General features: G+C 33.5%; 2 protein-coding genes and 1 pseudogene across 3 annotated transcripts in view; all 3 read right to left on the bottom strand.

Annotated features, from left to right (window-relative positions):
- Positions 1-394: 394 nt before the first annotated feature.
- On the bottom strand, positions 395-1,868 carry LOC107366163 (clathrin light chain). Its single transcript, XM_015933738.2, has 3 exons — positions 1,739-1,868; positions 1,106-1,625; positions 395-901 (listed from the first exon to the last, which is right to left on the bottom strand). Exons 2-3 carry the CDS (start codon positions 1,582-1,584, stop codon positions 721-723), a joined length of 660 nt encoding a protein of 219 aa, XP_015789224.1. The 5' UTR covers positions 1,585-1,625; positions 1,739-1,868; the 3' UTR covers positions 395-720.
- Positions 1,869-2,131: 263 nt separating this feature from the next.
- Positions 2,132-3,661, bottom strand: LOC149093791 (lipase 1-like; annotated as a pseudogene). The gene is made up of 3 exons (XR_016198283.1): positions 3,276-3,661; positions 3,132-3,221; positions 2,132-3,063 (listed from the first exon to the last, which is right to left on the bottom strand). The product of XR_016198283.1 is annotated as a lipase 1-like (transcript).
- Positions 3,662-15,761: 12,100 nt separating this feature from the next.
- Positions 15,762-20,810, bottom strand: part of LOC107366212 (aquaporin-2-like) — a 29,910-nt gene continuing 24,861 nt past the window's right edge. Inside the window, exons 3-5 of the mRNA XM_015933795.3 lie at positions 17,148-17,228; positions 16,966-17,080; positions 15,762-16,856 (exon numbers count right to left, since the gene is read on the bottom strand). Coding sequence (XP_015789281.1) covers positions 16,174-16,856; positions 16,966-17,080; positions 17,148-17,228 — 879 coding nt within the window. The 3' untranslated portion in view covers positions 15,762-16,173. The remainder of the gene's footprint in view (positions 16,857-16,965; positions 17,081-17,147; positions 17,229-20,810) is intronic.

A 20,810-nucleotide genomic window follows, 5' to 3' on the forward strand; every position in this document is an offset into this window, starting at 1 on the left:
AAAGCAAAAGCTAGTAAACATTGAAAATAATACAATTTACAGCTGTAATTCATTTTCAATGTAAAATATTGATCAGCCGAATGAGTATCACTCTAATACACTAATTAATTCTCATGCTAATTTCCTGTCCATTTTGATGATGCATGAAATATTGATAGCCAACAATGATAAGTTTCTTCAAGCTTCTCTTGTCTAATATTCATGTTGGAGAAAGTAAATTAAATTGAATCCACTAAAAATATTATGCTAATTTGAGTTCGATTGTGCATCAAAGCAGTTGATTAAGTGTCATTAGGAATTCAAAGATGAAAACACCTTCGTATACAGATTAGTTTTCAGATATTGATTAGTTTGAAGGCTGAAGATTATCAGTTATCCTTAGACAACAAGCTAATTCATATTTATAACCAATTTATTAGGAAAAAAATCAACACTGGAATGAATTATCATGTTAACGATAAAAGTTATCAGCATTTACAATATTCCAATCATTGATTGATTGTTACTTGATCCTCCGATTTTCGGCATTGAGGTATTTCTTAGCAGTGAAACGTTAAGCATTAGCGATTAATTATTTACTTTTTTATACAAATAATTAACACTTGCTGACTGCAGACAAGCGCGTAAAGTGTGAGTATATATTAATTTGTTTTAATTAAATAGGCCTATGATTTTGAATCAAGATTCCAGTTGACACGAGAAGAGAGGTATTTGATTGAATCAAGCAGATTCTAGGGGTGGATTCTGCTTCAAGTGAACCAAAAGGGAACGCATTCTAGAAGTGTCTTTTGCACCTTTTTGGTTAGGCTTTGGATTGAAATCACACATTTTGGTAATTTTTTCCCACTCCTTGCCCGGGACTTCAGCATCTCTCTCAGCTATCCATTCAGCTTCAGCATTTCTGTAATTAAAAGATGAGATAAGAATCATTAGCAAACCATGGAAACCAAACGAGGATCAAGAAAACATTAAAAATAAGAATCGATGGATTAACTAATTTACGTATAGTGATATTGGCGATTTCTCTAGGAAAAAGAGTTATCTAAAAACTGACACATTAAAGGTTTAGGAAGTTAAAGTTCGTTTAAATCGGAAGAAGACTCACCTGTTATTGGCTTTCCATTTATTTAATTGATCGTTATATTGAGCGTACCAATCTTCCAATTCAGCTTTAGCTTGCTCTAAAAGCTCTTCTTTTCTTTTAGCCTCTTCTTCGTCTTTTTCTTGTAACATTGCGACACTTGCAGCCCTCCATCTGGATATTTTTTCAGGTTCTGTATAGACTTCAGTAAAGCCATTTGTTTGACCATTAACCAAAGTATTTGTTGGCTCATTGTTTGAAGTTTCATGGTTGGATGAGGTAAGATCGTCTTCTTCAACGATATTGGTTATGACCACATTTTCATTTTCATTTTCATCAGTAATGGTCAAGTCCGGTAATTCAGTTGGTTCCTGCTTCAGAGTGGTTGCTTCCACACTAAAAGTGAAATCACTTTCAAGCTCCGAAAGCATATCTTGTTCTCTGGCAAGAAAATCAGCCGCTGGATCAATATCCTCAATCTTTACAAAAGAATCTAAATCCATGGTTTTGCTTTGAAAATACAAATAAATATCAAATACTGTAACTGTAATAAACAAAGAACGAAAGAATTAAATAATCATACCAAAAATGAAGCACAAAAATCAAAGGATGGAATTAAAGTTGAAAGATTGAAAAAAGTGATTAAAACAGACTTACCAAATTAACCGTTAACAACGACAAAATTCAAACTGAACCTAACAAAATTACACTAGAAAAAGGGAAACAGAAGAGGAAAGGCGTTTCCAGATTGACAGATGACTTAAAATGTTATCATCTCAATGAATCAAACAATAACTGATTAATCGACAATTTGTTAACAATCAAAAACAAATTGTCATCAGGCACAGAAATGATTTCCATAGTTACCTAATAATGACGAGGTCTCCAGTCAAAGTTTCAAAATTATGACAACAGATGGCAGATTTGTTCTGCTATTGCAATTTCATTTCAATAAATTCAAATAAACATTTTCATTGCAAGTAACAATTGAATATTTTAAACACCCGTTCATCTCATCAAATAAAGTTCAAATGTCCATTTATTTGTGTTTGAAAAAACATTTATTTCAATCTTAAATTGGCATCGGAAAAGATGAGCCATTGAAATGAAATTTTGTATCCTTAAATACACTTTGAAGTAAATCTATTTACAATCGGATTCCTCGACTTGTTATATTTCAATGATCTCAATGATTTCAATGAGTGTTAATAATTGTATTTTCAGGGTAAATTTTCGCGAAGTATATCAACAATCACCGAATGTGCATATTCATATGCATGGTTACCAAAGATAATGTCAGTGTGTGACCAGTCAGGATAGGTGATAACGTGATCAATAAAGGGTCTGTTGCTGGAGTTGCAACTTGCAAGGACAAAAGTTTGTTGAGTTTCCTTTCCTCAAGATGTTTCTCAGCTTTTGAAAGTCCTTTTCATCGGAAAAATAGTCATTCAATCCACCAATCAGAACTAAATTACATGTTGGTACATTTTCAAATGGGTACTTGGGTAGCTCATCTGAACTATACATTTCTTGATTCATCTCTGGACCATAATCGTATTTACTTACTTGATCATATTTCACTGATTGCAGATAATGAATAAGATTTTTGGTTGAAGTTGTATCAATTTGGCTTGTTAAAACTTGGAATAGCTTCTTATCAATCATTCGTCGATCTACTCCAAAAAGGTAAATTTCAATACAAATTGGTTTTATCACTTCAATGGTACATGGTATGGTGGCTATGGTAAGCAAAGCATCGAATTCAGGTAAAGACGGTGAAAACGGGCCAACATAGTCGTCTAAAGTTCCAAAAACGAGTCTGTTTCGAGGGATAACAGTTAATAGACCTTTAGATTCTCCGTAAAAGGCTCCTGGCTCTATGTTAATGTTCAGGTAAAATTTATCAGCAGCAGCTGGATTCATTGCTAATTGAATAAAATTTTGTGTAGTTCCTTCTGAATAGCCAATCCATACAATTTTTTCTGTCATGAGATAATGTAACTTAAATCAATCATGATTTATTCAAGATATAATATTTGCATCAACATACCATGCCCAGTCTCTTCAATAATATAATCAACCATCGCTGGTGCATCATATTCACCCATCTCGGAAAAGGTAAAGTCCCAAAACTCTGGATCTATTCGATATGTACTTGTGTTAGTCAAATATATTTCACAAGGGAATTCATTACCTGTATCAGGGTCAAGTCGAGTGTGGTTCCTTGAGTACGCAGTTCCTCTGTTATTTGCTATCCAAACATCAAACTCATCATTACAGAACAAAGGCAAGATTTTTTGACGTGACATTGGGTGGCTTTCCGTCGACCCATGGCTCTATGAATCCATCAAATCCATTGATCATCCAACTACTACATGAAGTAAAAATTCCATGGACTAATAAAACAGGAATGAGTTTCGATCCTCGAGCTGCTTGAGCATTTGGATTGATTATTCGATACAATGTAAGTATATAACCATCCTCTGTTGTTACGAAGTGACGTTCATATTTGAATCCTCGAGATACAATCAATTGTCCACAAGTCAAGGCTTCGTCATGTGCCGTTTTGAATGGAGCTATATATTATAGCTCTGTTCTCTGGCAAAAAGCTCAATTTCAGGCGGTGGTAAATGTTTTGAAAAACCACAGTTACATGATTGACTTACACAACCTAATAAAACAAGCGTTCTAATTAAACTAAAAATAATTGATTTACAAATTTCAACAAATTGACTTTGTAAGCTGCTAACTAGAAATCGTGATATTTTTTATCTTTTGATTCCAATATACTTTTACTTTTATTTGTTTTGATTCATTCGTTGCAAGTTCAACAGTTATTTGTTTATTTTGAACACGACAATCAGCTAAAAATTGTTCAGTTTGTTCAAAGTGACACAAATCTGTAGAGTTGAACTGATCTTAATATCTGTAACTGACTAGTTGGCTACATAATCAATCATTGTAAGGTGTTCAATGAGAGACTGTTTGCTAAGAGTTAAAACTTGGTAAATCGGTAGACGCATAAAAGTGCACTCCATTTACATAATTAAAGTTTTTTACGATCGAAATTTTTGCATCTTTTTTTGGTCAAATTGAATTCCAGAGAAATCCTTTTGTGATCGATTCTTAGCCAGAAGAATTGATGGAAATGCTTATGAAAGATGAATCTTTTGTTGAATCAGTATTTTTTGCTCATAAAATGAACACTTTATGTACAGATAAATGTACGACTGTAACCTGGTTACATTATACATTGTTGTCTCTCTTTATCATTACATCCAATGAAACTATCCTGACTATATGCATTGTTATCGACTACTGAATTTGTCATGTAATGATATAAATTCTAAGACAGAATAAAGAAAAAATGAAATAAAAATTTTACCCAATAATACCAGAAATCCAAGAATAGAGAAAAAGGTAAAAAATAAAAAAAGCAAAAACTGGTTATTCAGTGAATAAAAATTCCATCGAAGTCGATATTATCATGAAATGGTTGTTGATGCTATGAAATGCGATAGAAAATGCAACCAAAATGTATTCAGAATCAAAGGAAAAGGAATTTTTTTTCTGGTGGTTTTTTACTGCAAACAAAATGAACAGATCATTTGAGATAATATTGTTTTGAAATTGGATAAACTTGAAGATTGAAGGAAAAACAAAATAACATTAAACAAGTTATTCACAATTCAAGGTGATTCAATATTAGATCTCAGTTATCCTGGCCAATTGAGCTCACTTGATTCTCTACATTTTCCAGGTTCCCAGTTTCATGACTGATTGTGACCATTTTTTGATGAAATTTTTATTCACAAAAATTTATTTTGTAGTCAACTTGAACAAATTACACTTTCAATAGCAATAAATATCACTGGCAAGGTAAATTGAGAAACAAGAGAAAAGGTAAGAAAATGGAAAAGAAGCAAAAAATGTTCAAATTGTTTCGCATCACTTATCATTCATGGATTCCTATCAGAACTGGTTCATTGACTTATAAACTCGATATCATTTACTTTCTGCCAAAATTTTCCATTCTTTTCGCCCAGTAAATTCACTTTGATTTTCTGTTGAACATCATGCTCATTTATTTTCATGTTTTTTGGTTCAACATTTTTCGATGCAATTACTTGTTCTTTCAACTTATTAAAATAAATCGTTGATATTTTTGTCTTTTTTACATTGCTTTAATTTTCTTCAAAATCGTAAAACCATGAAACTCACTTGAAATCTTTTCTCTTTCTGTGCAACTTCTAGATAAAATAATAAACCTTTTCGTACTCTTTGCTCATAAATTAGTTTTTATAACCAGCGAGTCAATTTAAAACCTGATCCTTGACTATAAAATGTAAAATGACCCAATGATTCACGCTAAATTTAAAACAGCCGAGCAGTTAACTTGCAACTTTCCTGGCATCATCAATCGATATAAAAATTTAGTCAAATGTTTAGTACCAAATCCACTTTGATCATCAAAGCGATCCTTTCACAGAAACATCAGGTTCAAAGACTAAAATCTGGGTTTTGTTACAATATTATTGCAAAACAATTCTATCAATTGGGTCCAAAAAATTAACTTACCAAGGGTATTTGGAGTCTCTGAAAAGACCTATTAGTGACATTTATTAAAATGCATATTTTCAAGAAGTATTTATTGATTTTTACATAACTCCATGTGTGATAGTCATTGAAATGATATTAATGTTTATTGGAATAAGTATTGGAACAGCTTTACTAATTGACACGAGATCACCTGTGATGTTAATCTGATTTCCGAATGATATACTATCTATACCGTGATTCATAATGACCTGACGGCGCTTGATTGCTATTAATTTTGAAATGCGTTGGAACATTATTTTTTCACAACAATATGTGATTGTGCATTACTAACTATTAATTATTAGTAATTCTTAATGATTATCATTATTAATAATAAACTATAATTTTATTAATTAATTAACTATTATTGGTGGTCAAATGCTTTTTGCTGAAATGACCCATACCTGGTGCAAAAGTCTCTATTACCGCTTGAGAAAACATCGTGAAAGTGTTTAAACTTTGAAAGTAAATGTTCGAATTTACATGACAATCACAGCACTCAGGCAGATTTCGTCCATGCGTATCTTGTCTTGTTCATTTTTTCAAAATATTCTCATCAATAAGCCTAATTGACTCTTATCAAACGCAAAAGCATTCCAAAATTAGTGATTCTAATTAAAAGCAACATGATTATCAATTACCATTTGCAGAATCATTCGTTCATTAGATATCATTTTTGCAAACAAACAAGTAAGAGCACATAAATATGAACAAATAAACCAAACTTGAGAAAATGCTTGTTATAATGATATTATCCATTCGCGGGTGAAACGCCGACATCTCAATGCAAGTTTCTAGTTCATTTTTCATGTTTTTATTTTATTATTTTTTTGTAATTATTTTATCAAATCAATCTTTTTCTTACACCGTTCATAATATGTACAAATATCATATCCCATTCGTGTCAATAAGTGGTGCTAAAAAGGTAGCATTCGTATTTGCGTTGATATTCATTTGCGCATTTGTGCCGAATCCGATATCGAGTGAACACGGGTATTCAATCACTCATTGGACTTGTTCTCAATTAGAAAACATTTTTCCTTTTTTCATAAAGTGTTTTATTTTAATGAATTATTATTTTCACTGATTTAATACATGACTATAAGCTGATGTAAAGAAGGTTTTTTGTTTGTCTCTCACCTTCCCCTCCTTAAGTAAGTAGGAAAAGCAACGATTATAATTATTTTTATCTATTACAATCAGAAGAGTAACAGGAATTTTTATGAAGTTCAAATTAAAATTATCAAATCAGTATAAATTATCAATTCCAGCAATTTATTCTGCCATAAACACTAGGATTTCGCATTGGATCATTGAGCGTTAACATTTTTAGCCCAATCGAGTCCAGTTAGACGAATTTTTTTTTCTTTTCTAATGATGTGAAACAATTCAAAGCCATAACTAAATTGAATAACATAATTAAATTGATGAAACTTGCCTAGTAGTTGAGTCCGTCTCCAACCTTAGGATTTCGCATTGAAGCATTAAAATTTATCTTCTTTCACCAATCGAGATCAGTCAAATTTGATCTATGTCCTTTAATTAATACGTAAAAACAAACCAAAGCAATAACTAAATTTAAACAGAACGGTTGTCATCTCTGAGCAGTCTCAAAAGTTGTGAACAATAGCCATATTTTTATAGATACAACTTTGGAAGCAATTGAAATCGAAGTAAGCTAGAGGCATTGAATCTTACAAGACGAATCTTTACCTATTTTGTAATTTTCACCAACAAGAAATCAGCTAGCAAGTATTCAAGTGAATTATCTGATGAAGAGAAAAAGTCAAGCAATAATAAAATTACAATAACTGTAAGAAAAGCAATTGAAATTAACGTAAACTAGACGCATTGAATATTCACCAAACAAAGTCTATTTTGCTATATTTACTTAAGAGAAATCAGCTGCAAAATGTTTTGATATCACTTATGCGTACCAATTAAAAACAGCTAGATAAAAGCTTTGGCAATGCATGTTGCCAAAGCTTAACTAAAATAGCAGTAGGACCATATTCGGTCGCTTTAAACTTAGATTCACTTCTCACCTCCCTTCATGTAAGAATTATAAATAGAAGGCAAATAAAGGAAGGGGAACACTTAGTTCTCTTAGACAAGAGGAAAATCGTTTCATTCATGGTGGCGATGCCGAGTGAGGCAAGATTTCAGTGATTTTTACTCTTAGTTTTTCCCTCCAATTTTATTTAGTCATTTTGTGATTTAGTTTATTCATTTTTTGTGAATTAGTAAATGTTATTAACACAGTGTTTTAGTATAAATAAGTTATAATTTACATCTTTATCGTCTTATATCCATAATTACAAGTGCATCATATTATATACATATGTTTAAAATAAACGTTAAAGTATTAAAAGTTATACTTAAGTATAAATTGTAAAGAAAGAGAGAAACTCTCTTTGTGACTTTGTTATTACTATTTACACCAATTACAATATATCACAACTATATACATCTTTACAATAGACAATCGTGTAACCAGTTACCTAACCAAATACAAAAATTTTTCCAGCTTAAAATATGCAACCACGCATCATCTTTTCTGACATCTTTTACCTAACTTTGGCCATACAAAAGTAAACCATCTTGCTCTACAAGGAACCCATTATTCAAATCAATGATATTGCTAAACCATATTGGTAAACTGTTACTAGAGATCCGGGCAATCGGTAAATTGATAAGATATCAACCATAAAGTAAGTTTTCCTTGTAAATACTTATGTCACATGTAGAATTACATTATTCTTATTTGTTGTTGGAAACATAAAAGCCATAAAATTATTATGTGAAACGGTTATCCATGACGAAACCTGATGGTAAATTAAAATTAAATATTGTCGTCACCCCATTAAGAAATCGTATTTCATAGGGAGGTAAACAACCAATTACTATAGTTTATTCGTACAATAATAAAGTAATAATAGATTGCACCATAGCTGGTGTACAGTCAACGGATAGACTTTTACCACCTAGATTTAGATAAACCATAAATAAATGACTAAATCCTATCACAATATAGAAATTAAAGCAATAGATACTGCCTTACTAGCTCACCCTCGTTATAATAGACAACAACCAGTAGTAGTCTTTATCACCATCATAACAAAACTGTAATAGATTTCACCCTTCTATGTTACGAAACGAACGACGCTTTATCAGTCGACATTAGAAACCTTTATCTATGAATATTTATAGCTATCCAATAATCAAATTTTCAAAAAGTCAAGATATAGTTATTGAAATAAACTCTGAAGATGAGAACGAAATAGAAATAATAGCATCCGAATTGATATTAGTAGTTTCGCTTTTAATTGCTTTGGCTCTTTGGTATGCCATACTTTTAATACGCTTTGCCATTGATCATCATTCGGGCCCAATTTTACAAAGTAACCTAAAAAATCAGACAATCTGCTGTTGCTTCTATTTATGAAATGCATGAATTCTGTCTACGAATTCATGAAAAAACTCCCGAAGTTTTGATTGTAAGTATGATCAAAGAAAAATTATTACCCCAAATTAAATACGGTATAGGGATACATAATTCAAAAACGTTACAGGAATTGGTAGAGAGAGCTCGCTTGGCAGAACGAGCAATGCAGAGTTGTGCGAATCCTTTTGAACTACCAAATAGAGAGATACAACTACAAACTCAGGTTCAGCAGATGAAAGGCGCATGGAAACTGTCACCAGACGCTGTACTATTTGTAAAAGACTTGGACACACTGAAGACCGATGTCACTATGCAAATCGAAATCCAGTAGAACATAATCTAAATTCTAATACTAACCAATCTAACCAATCCCACCCTATTGGGGTTCAACCCCCATAATGAATTATGGACAACCTACAATCATGAATGATCCAAATTATCAACAAGTAATTGCTCAGGCTAACAATAATTATCAAGCTACCTTAGCTTCGGGTAATTATCAACCAGGACGACCGGCAGTCACTAATCGCGCTTTTGTGGAAAGGAAACCACCAGAAACAGAAAAATCGGCGTGACAGACCTTCTACCTCGAAAAAAGAAACTGAAGTGAAAACAGCCGAGGCTCCTAAACAAACACGTCGGGAAGATGAACAGAAAGATCAGCAACTCCTAAAAGAGGGCGACCACCTAGTCGTGGACGTGGACGTGGACGAGGCAAAGCTCCACAGGTTCGAGTGATGGCCTATCAAGATGAGGAAACTGAAGAAGAACCAGTTTCTGATTATGAATACGAACCAGATGACCAATACATTTTAAACCCTTTCGTCTTTATATTACATGAAAATTTGATTCAACAATTTGTCAAAGTAAATGGAGTGCAAGTAGATTCGATGTTAGATACGGAATCTGAGATCTCACTCATCACCAAAGAACTGGCCGATAGTTTAAATTTAAAAGTCAAAAATTATGATGGACCAGTCCCCTATGCAGCCAACAACAAACCTTTACCAACATTAGGTAAAGTCAAAGTTAAAATGAAAATCACCGATGGTTCAAAGGTGGCTGTTATCGACACTAAGTTGCAAGTGGTGAAAAAATTACCTCGTAAATTCAAAATATTAGTCGGACAAGACTTACTGAGCGAAGCAAAAATTAATATCAATTGCGGTGATGAAACAATCAAGATTGGAACTAAAAAAACATGTTGAATCTATCACTACTGATGACGAATCTTCACTACAATCACCTGAAGAACAGTCACCGGCAAAAGACGAACAGTCACATGAAATTTACGATCTAAACGACTTTGTCTCTTCTGAATCAGGCATCATCCAATCTTCAGATTTACCTGAAAGTGAATCGGAAAATCATTCTCTGTCATTCTTTGTAGATGGAGAACGACCTCGGAACATAGAGAGTGGAATGCCTGGCGGTGTGGAAACTGAATTAGTGAAACTATGCAATGAATATCATACAGCTTTTGCTGTTTCGGCTCAAGAACTAGGAAGAACTGATCTCTTCCAACACAAAATCGAAACAGGAAATCATCCACCTACTGCTCAATCATCTTATTCACAAAGTGAACAAAAAAGAGAAATAACACAACAAACCGTTGCGGAATTATTAAGAAATGGGATGATTGTAGATTCATTCTCCCCTTGGTGCTTTTCTGTTGTATTAGTAAGCAAAAAAACAGGAGATTGGAGAATGTGCGTAGACTATCGAAAACTGAACGCAATCACTGTTAAGGATTCCTACCCAATTCCGAATATTAATGTTTCATTGGATGCACTCAAAGCAATATTTAGCTTATTGGATCTTCGATCAGGTTATCATCAGGTTGAACTGGAAAAGAGGATCGCCAAAAATGTGCATTTGTCACCAGTTTCGGCATGTACAGTATGTCACGATGCCCTTCGGTCTGTGCAATGCTCCGGGTACTTTTCAAAGATTGATGCACTGTTACTTATCTGGTTTAAAATATTCTTGCTGTTTGGTCTACATCGACGACATAATAGTTGTCAGCTAAACTATCGAGGAACATTTTGTGCGCCTAGAAGCCGTTTTTAACCGAATAAGAGCAGCTGGATTGACTCTAAAACCTGACAAATGTTTCTTTTTTAAAAGACAAATACTTTACTTGGGCCATATCATAAGCTACGCTGGACAAGAGCCTGATCCAGAGAAAATACGAGCTGTAAAAAACTTTCCTATTCCGTTAACATTGAGAGACATAAGAGCTTTTGGGGCATTATGCTCCTACTATAGAAAGTTTATAAAAGAATTCGCTAAAATTGCTCAACCATTAACGCAATTAACAAAGAAAGAAACTCCGTTCGTTTTGTGACAAATGGAAGCCTTTGAATATCTCAAAAGTTGCTTGATAAGAGCACCTTTGCTAGCTCACTATGACTGCACTCTAGAAACACAATTGAGAACTGATGCCTCTGATGTGGGTTTAGGTGCTATATTATTACAAAAACACGATGGTAAATGGAAACCAGTCGCCTTCGCGAGTAGACAAGTTCGTGGAGCAGAAATCAATTACCCAATATCGGACAAAGAATGCCTTGCAATCATCTACGCATTTGAAAAAATCAGGCACTATCTGGAAGGGATTAAGTTTGAAATTGTAACAGACCATTGTGCTCTCTGTTTTATGAGATCGAAAACTAAATTACCGCCTAGGCTCATGCGCTATGCCATGACCCTCCAATCTTTCGAATTTACCATAACTTATAAATCAGGAAAAATTCATAAGGACGCAGACTGTTTAAGTCGCTATCCAACTAACGATCCTGAATTCAACAACATCGGAGATGATGATAAAGAGCAAGGAGATGACATCTTTGCACTTTTAATAACTGAACAAGAAGATGAATCTATCAATCTAATGAATCAACAACTAAATGACATCGCCAAATTAGAACCAAGAATTCGGAATAAAATCATTCGAAACCATAAATTACAGGATGGTATCCTACAAAGAAAAGTTGTGACTGAAATAGGCACTAACTGGGTTCCAGTGGTTCCAGCTTCACTTGTGAAAACAATTTTGCAATCTTACCATGATGATGTCGTTTCGGGTCACTGTGGTCTTTATCAAACATATGCAAAACTAAAACCAAAATATTATTGGCCGAAAATGTCCAAGGACATAGCTAATTACATCCAGAATTGTGAAGAATGTCAACGCAATAAAAAAGGTACTGGGAATGCCGTTCTACCCTTAAAACCAATCTACGTGTCTGCGCCTTTTGAAAAAGTCGGAATCGATATCTTAGGTCCTTTACCGCCATCTGCTGGGAAAGAATACATCATCGTTGAGACTGATTACTTTACGCGGTGGGTGAAAATGAAAGCAATTGCTAAAAAGGACACGACCAACACTGCCAAGTTTTTGATAAAAATTTACTTTGTCGACATGGCTGCCCGAAGACAATCGTGAGTGATCAAGGCAGAAATTTTATAGCAGACACCATAAAAGAAATTGCGCTGTTTATGAACACAAGATGGCAACTGTCAACTATCTACCACCCACAAACAAATGGAATGACAGGACGGATAAACAGAACCATTTGTGAAATGCTGAGCCATTATTGTCAAGAAACAAATGGTCTTAGTTGGTCTCAAATATTACCATTGATGAACTTCGCCTACAATACTTCGACAAATCAGAGTACACAATTCTCTCCATTCTACTTGCTTTATGGAAAGGAACCAACTTTACCTGTTGATTTTAAATCAATCAAGAAAATAGAGAACTGAGACTATCAGACTATGTCGAGTTCATAAATAAGGAATGGACTACCGTCAAGGAACAAGCAAGAATGAGCTCTGATGAATCGAAAGAAAAGCAGAGTAAAAATTATGAAAGAAGACGTAGGCTAAGAACTTTCAGCATTGGTGACTTAGTCTTATACGAGAAAAAAGTACGATCCTATAAATTAGACTCTAAATATGAAGGTCCTTACGAAATAATCGAGAAAATCGGAGAAACAACGTACTTAGTAAAGAAGACGAAAAATCCGAACCCAAAAGAGTACATGGATCCCAAATCAAACCTTATTCTACGAATTCAAGAACTTCAAGATCATCAGGAAAATCGCTTCATATGCAACTTGGGAAGCAATTGAAATAATTACCTTGATTGCATAAATAATCACTTATAATTATGATTTAACATTTTATGTTGGAATATTTTTGTATTGATGATCTTATCAATGAATAGCTTTGTTAAAAAGTAATAAGATAATGTAATGATAATGTATGGTATGGTAATGATAATAACACTATCGAACCAATATTTTTATACACCGTTTTTTGATACGGAGACGAATATAAATTGAGTCTACAATTTTTGTGGCACATATAATGCAGTGAATTGAATCGGATAATTTTATTATTTATAAACGTGAAGAAAAAAGTGTGTAGTGTAAGAAAGGGAAAGGCAAAGAAAGAGCTATGAAAGTACAAATGTAAAAATGACTTCACATATCAATGGCTATACTACAAAACGAGCCGTTCGTGAAGCTAATAAACAGAGTCTTCTCAAGCTCAAAGTTCCTCTTCAATTTAAACTTAATCTTATCCTTTTGAGTGATCCAGCATCGATATGCTTGGTCAGTTGCCGCTTTCAGCATACGTACATTAGATTAGAGTGGACTTGATTGTTTCCCTGATTGGCTAAAATACGTTGTACTAAAAATGATAGGCTAAAACCATTGAATGGTTCTTAGTAGTATGGAAACATACGCTTCTGTGGCACAGACCGGAAATGGAAACTACTTCCGGTTCATTAAGCCCCCTGAACACCATCTTTCAACGTCTTAATTTGACCTTGAATCCTAGTTCATTAAACTCCTGAACACCATCTTTCAACGTCTTAATTTAACCTTGAATTCTGTTTCATTAACCCCTCTGAACACCATCTTTCAACGGCTTAATTTGAATTTGAAAACACCATAACGGCTGAATAACGGCTGACTTTTACCGGCTTAACATTGAATCAATGCAGGGGCCCGAGCTGAGCTTCCGTTTTCACATTATGTCTATTTTAACCTATTTTAAATGAGAAATCATGAAAAATGATACAATGTCATCATCTGAATTCTTCATATAACTTTTATTCATTCAGAAAATTAAATTTTGCGCATTTTAAATCTTCTTTTTTGTTGCTTGACAACACTTAAACAGCTGTTTCATATTGTCAAGTCATCATTTAAGTGCATTTAATTCTTTTTGTGACATGTAAACCATGAAATGAAGTTCAATCTTTTTCAATTCTTAGAGGAAGATTCATCTTCAGATGAATCTCAAATTGGTGACCCGATTTCGCAGAGTGAAATCCATATGCCTTTTGTTGAGCCTGCCCCTGTTTCCTTACCTTTCACTGAAGATTCATCATCAGTTGTCCCAACAGAGCCTACTCCTTTAACCCCCATAGAAGAATAACCACTACCAGCTGAATCCACAACCTCAACTTCGAACACCACTGTCGATCCTGTTCCTTCCTGCTCTGGGATATGCACCAGGAGATCTAGATCAGGAGTATATAAATCAGTTGCTGCTCAAACTAGAGAGAGAAAAGGGCGAAGAATTAAGAGTTATTGTACTGTCACCTCTTCTGAAGCGAATTGGAAGATCAAAATTGATGCTTTATGCTGCATTTGATGAATCTTTTTACATCAATCATTCTTTGGAAACCAGTCGCGATTATCTCACCAGACTCAAATATTAAGAGACAATTGCTACCGTCTTTGATAACATCAGCATTAAATTTTGATAACCTTTTCGTTAATTTGACCTTCTCACCAAGGTCCCATAATGTTACAATATTAACAACTTTCATTGTAAACAATGTTGTAATGCTTTTTAAAGATCAAGATGATAAATGAAGCAATTAAAACAAAAAAGACATAAACTAGTTCATTCATCATCATATTGAAGATAATTAACATTCTCTGACAGCTTTTATACTTTTAGAAGCATTCCAAAAGGGGAATATAGCCATTCCCCTTCTGTTATTCAAGAATTTCCTGGGTTAAAATAGACATAATGTGAAAACGGAAGCTCAGCTCGGGCCCCTGCATTGATTCAATGTTAAGCCGGTAAAAGTCAGCCGTTATTCAGCCGTTATGGTGTTTTCAAATTCAAATTAAGCCGTTGAAAGATGGTGTTCAGAGGGGTTAATGAAACAGAATTCAAGGTTAAATTAAGTCGTCGAAAGATGGTGTTCAGGGGGGTTAATGAACCGGAAGTAGTTTCCATTTCCGGTCTGTGCCACAGAAGCGTATGTTTCTATACTACTGTTCTTTATTGAAAAAATTATGTCATGAAGTGGCTCATCGAAAATAGTTATAAATGTCCAAGAAAAAGTTTTTATTGGCAGAATAATCAAGAAGATCAACTATTTTCTTACACAAGAATTTTTTGGCCTTTTGTCAAAATAAGTGTAAATAGACATTCTATAATTTTAAAGCACTTGGGTATTGAAAACTTGCGAAACTGTGCAAACATTCGAATAGATTCTTGTTTCTTGCTCGCAAACAACACACCAATCAACTTAATCATTATTTTAGATCAGATGGTATTATTCACCAAATCCGAGCACATTAGTGCAAGAAAAGAAATGAATGAAATTTCAAATCAATTTTATTTTATTTCTTTGCATCATGTCATTGAATAACTAACACGAGGTATAAATATATCAATATAATATATACACAGAATTGTCTCTTTACTCATTTGTTTTCCTTCAACAATAATAATTGCTCATTACAATATACAATTGATCAAAAAAGTTGAATACAAAGACTCTCATTACGCTCAGCTATTGATATTGACATTTTCATTTCCCTTCAATTTACATGCCATTCAATGTTGTCCAGGTTAACGGTGAGATGAATGGATTAATGATGATAAAGAGTTGAACTGAAAGAGGAAAAAGATGAACATAAAGAGCCGCAAATTCATTGTCATGAATATAATTAAACGTAATCATAATGACAATTTTAGATATCATTATCATTGAACTCTCTTCATGAGTTTAATATTTTCCAGGTTGACTGATATTATTTGGTGTTATCTCATTTCGTACATTATTGTAATCCATTCTGTTTGATAAATGGCGCAATGTTGAATTTCGAGTTCCATAAATTCCAGCATAAGATGCGTTGAATTGATGATAATTGGACGGCGCAGAGGCTGCTGATGGTGAAGAAGAGGAAGATGAAGATGACAACAATGGAGTCACATGGTTATTAGTGCTATTCATAATGCTATTATGAGCATGATGATTATTTGAATTGGTTGAGGTATTTATATTACTATTATTATTATTATTATTACTATTGCTATTATGATTATTATTATTGATATTGTTTGTGCCTGTGATGACACTCGTTAGGTTGCTGTGAGGATGAAGGGTTACAGTTTGATTGGCTGGGTAGAGACCGTCATGAGTCAACACGGTGTGTTGAAAGCTGTTTCCTGGTGAACTGTTTAGACCCGAGGTTGGGTATTGAGGTAGTCCTGGATGGTGTTGATGATGGGTCAAAGTATGGTGATGAGGATTGCTATTTATGCTTGAGTAACCAGTTGTATTTGATTGATGAGTTGAACTTGAACTGCTTCCGGAATTTGAATGGGAACTTGCACTCAAAGGGAAACCCATGATGGTTTTATTGGTCATCTTGACTTCGGGCTCATCATAATGGTCGTCATTGCAATCTGAATTTAATTTAAAAAGATGAATGAAAATTTGGAGAAAAGTGTGAGATAAGGTTAGATGAGTGAACTTTTCAAATAAATTTATCAAGACAAGATTTTCTCAACTTACCTTTGTCAATGTCATCGATGACATCTCGCAGAGTTTTGCTCTTTCTTGAGTCAAATATAAATTCATATATTAATCCAGCCAGCATTGAGCCTGTTATCGGTGCAATCCAGTAGACCTAAATTTGTATTGCAATGGATTAATACAATGAAAAAGCAATGTTCAAGGTTTCAATGTTGACTTACCCAATGATGTTTCCACTTGTTCATAACAAATGCTGGTCCCAGAGCTCTAGCAGGATTGAAAGAGGCTCCACTTGCAGGCAACTAAATGAATGGGTTAGAAAAAAAGTTTGAGAATGAATTATTTTTTCAAATTTAAAGTGCATTTTCTGTTAACGGATCAAATCAGTTTAGAAATTCAATTTATCTCAACTTGAAACATTGCAGTTGTCCATTTCTGAATAAAAGCAGAAACATTCATGATCAAATTAACCATATGATACACATTTAGCTCAATGAACTTCAGAGATCCAGACATCATCTCTAACTCAGTCTAATATCTAATCCTATCCATTACTATATAGCGAAATAACCAAATAAATTTCAACATTCAATTTGTCTCTGACTCAAGCCATCTCTATTGTCACAAAGTTGTGCCTTAAAGAATGAAATTGACATTTAGAAGCACTGTGCCACTATGTGCGTCGCGATGAATCAGGAAAGTTTCCAGCAAAAACTCAACAAATCTATTTCTCCGTAAAGGGCCATAAAAGTATCTAAAATAGGTTGACCTCAGAAGGCATCAAAATACTATGGGAGCATCGACTAAACTAAAAGTTATTGCAATCTTTAATAGTTTTCTAATAAGTTGCTTACAATTGAAACTTTAGCCTGTTCATAAAAGACTTGCCAAATAACGAGCAAAGTTATTCATTGGTTAGATTAAAGTGTGCAAAGGATAAAAAGACAAAATATTTTCAAAACTTGATTAAATTTTGAATGGAAAGAAAAATGTGAGCAAAAAATCGCAAGATTTAAATTCATAAACTTTTTCCATTATAAGGAACATGAATATTTTAATTAAACATTTGGTTCCTATTCGCGTCTGTAACACACCAATATCGCTATTGATCATCACAATTTGCATAAAATAGACAATCGATGCACTTTAATCTTGAATAAAAGGTATAAAGAGGAAAAATTAATCAATGTTTTTCCCTGAAAAATATTCATTTCTTGTTTTCACCAAGCATTTGTTATTCAGCATTTTCCTTCACATTATTAATCTTTTTGATTGATTTTTTTGCCAAACCCGCTAATAACAGGAAAATTGATTTGAAAAATTGTTGAAGAATGAAGCCAAAATAGCATTTCTCCATGAAAAATAATCCCTTGCAATGTTCAACGATACAGCTGTATAATGTTTATAATTATTCTTGTTCTGATTATGATAATTTCCTCAACTCAATACCTACATTAATAATTCATTTACATATTTATCTTGCCACTTGTTTGGATATTACGGTGAGAGTGACATTTACATGGCAACTTTGGTATAGCAAACAACTGTAATAAAGGTAAACCATTTAATCAGAAGAAACAGTCAGCAAGGAATCAACTTGTAATATAATCTGAATAATCAGTTCTAATAGATGGCAAAAATGAGGCTGAAAAATATTCACTTTTATTCATTTCCATTTCTTTGCTCCCAACCATTGGTTCATTTCAAGATAATCAATTTTCCCCTGCAAGTTCAATAAGAGTTTAAAGTCAAGTAAGATGAATTTACATGTCTACAGATTCGTTGCAAGGAATTTAATTAAAAGCAATTTGTCTCAATAGAAGAGCAAAACTCGAATCGAAGTTGAACAATTTTCTGGTTAAACTCTTGCCTTTGCACTCTTACCAATGATACAACATTAATATTTCATGTGAACAGTTGAGACAGACCAACAACATGGTAAACAAGATTATCTAAAGGAAAAGTCTCACAACAAGACAAAAGCAATACAATTGAAATAAATGTCTTTACATTTTTATCTTGCAACATTACTAATGTACAGGGCTATTCAGCTACTTAGTAAGATGTTGAACGCCAATAACTTTGCAACCAGACATACCTTTGACCTGGGAATCGAATGCAGTGAGTTTGGGGGACATTCATTTTTTATGTTTCAAGGACAAGGTCATTCAAGGTCATTTTTCGGAAATCGCTGCTGCTCATGTTAGAGGTCATTCTGAGGGCCGGACATCATTTTCGAAGGCAAAAAATCTTCCTGATCAATTTTCGACACTCTGTGATGAACGCTGCTTGAGTTATTAACATTTAAGTTTCAAAACTGCGTTAATTTACATTTTTTATTTTTATGAAAATTCGCATTTTTTATGCTCATTGGGGCGTAATCAAAACCCAAATTCATTTTCCACTACATTCTAGCGATCCAGGTGACTGCTCAAAGCTCCAGGAGCGCTTTACACGAATGGGGTTAAGCAAGTTTATTTAACAAGGTCTTATTCAATTTTTACAACTAAGGATGAATTCTTTTTGCCGATTAGTTCCAATTTAGTCCTTATGAGCATAAAAAATGCGAATTTTCATAAAAATAAAAAATGTAAATTAACTCAGTTTTGAAACTTAAATGTCAATAACTCAAGCAGCGTTCATCACAGAGTGTCGAAAATTGATCAGGAAGATTTTTTGCTTTCGAAAATGATGTCCGGCCCTCAGAATGACCTCTAACATGAGCAGCAGCGATTTCCGAAAAATGACCTTGAATGACCTTGTCCTTGAAACATAAAAAATGAATGTCCCCCAAACTCACTGCATTCGATTCCCAGGTCAAAGGTATGTCTGGTTGCAAAGTTATTGGCGTTCAACATCTTACTAAGTAGCTGAATAGCCCTGTATTAGCAACAGTGTTTATATCCATTCCCTTGTAATGATATAAACACATTTTACCATAAAATGTCCAACTTTCCAATCTCACGACAATCATCAGACTCAATCTCTTGAAATTTATCTTTTCCTGTATCATGTTGTTGACCTTTACAAGAGTAACAAAAAACGGCTAACCTGAATTTGATTAGAAAATGGAATAAAGAAACTTTCCATTTTCTTCAATTTAATCATTCAATTTGCAAAAGGTTCACTCTTTTTCAATCAGCAAAGTTATTGTTATTTTTGTCATTCCTTTTCGTTTCATGAAAAATGCATTTCAATAATTTGCTGCAACATGTTTCAAGAATGTCAGAGTTGCACTGAAATTTCCAAATTATCCATACAATAGGGTCAAATATCGTGACTAAATTGTGATTGACTTTGGCTAATCATTTAAATTGTAAATCTTTTGTGTCAACCTTTATTGTTGAATAAACTCATTGAAAGTTATCACAAAACACACATTTCAATCCCAAGGCTATCCAAGCTAATTGCTTGTCATATTGTCAAAAAGCCAATATAATACAATAAAATGTATTCCTGTTCAACTCCTTGGAGGCAAATGTGCCAATTCAAAGCTGTTTTTATAATCCTTTGCCATGGAATTATCTGCAACATGCTAATTCTGGTGCCTCTAAATTGCTCACAAATTGATTCATTTTCATGCTTTTCCTTTTTACACTTGGATCGACTACAAAATATTAACAATATAAACTTATAAATAAACTTGTTTGACAGTTTGATTATTATCAGACTTTTGTTGCAATGTAAATAGGTGTGAAATGAATAATCAGCTATTCAATTGGCTCATGTTTGGATGCTATCGCAACTCTGCATTCTCCATGAAAGAAGATGAAATTTTATCATTTTTTAAAATCTCTTTTTCTTTCCTTTTCTCTCCATTCTAATAGTGTCAGCCAAAAATCTTAATGCAAAATATCTGATTCAAGTTGAATGATAAATGGTTC

Source organism: Tetranychus urticae, chromosome 2, assembly GCF_039701765.1.
Source record: "Tetranychus urticae isolate SD_2017Ah chromosome 2, NJAU_TeUrti_SD_1.0, whole genome shotgun sequence".
NCBI lineage: Eukaryota > Metazoa > Arthropoda > Arachnida > Trombidiformes > Tetranychidae > Tetranychus > Tetranychus urticae.

Excerpts from the sequence above, each read along its gene's own strand:
- LOC107366163 (XM_015933738.2), bottom strand. The coding sequence starts at position 1,584 with ATGGATTTAGATTCTTTTGTAAAGATTGAGGATATTGATCCAGCGGCT. Across the intron at positions 902-1,105 it reads AAATGGAAAGCCAATAACAG|AAATGCTGAAGCTGAATGGA; the intron begins GTGAGTCTTCTT and ends TTTTAATTACAG.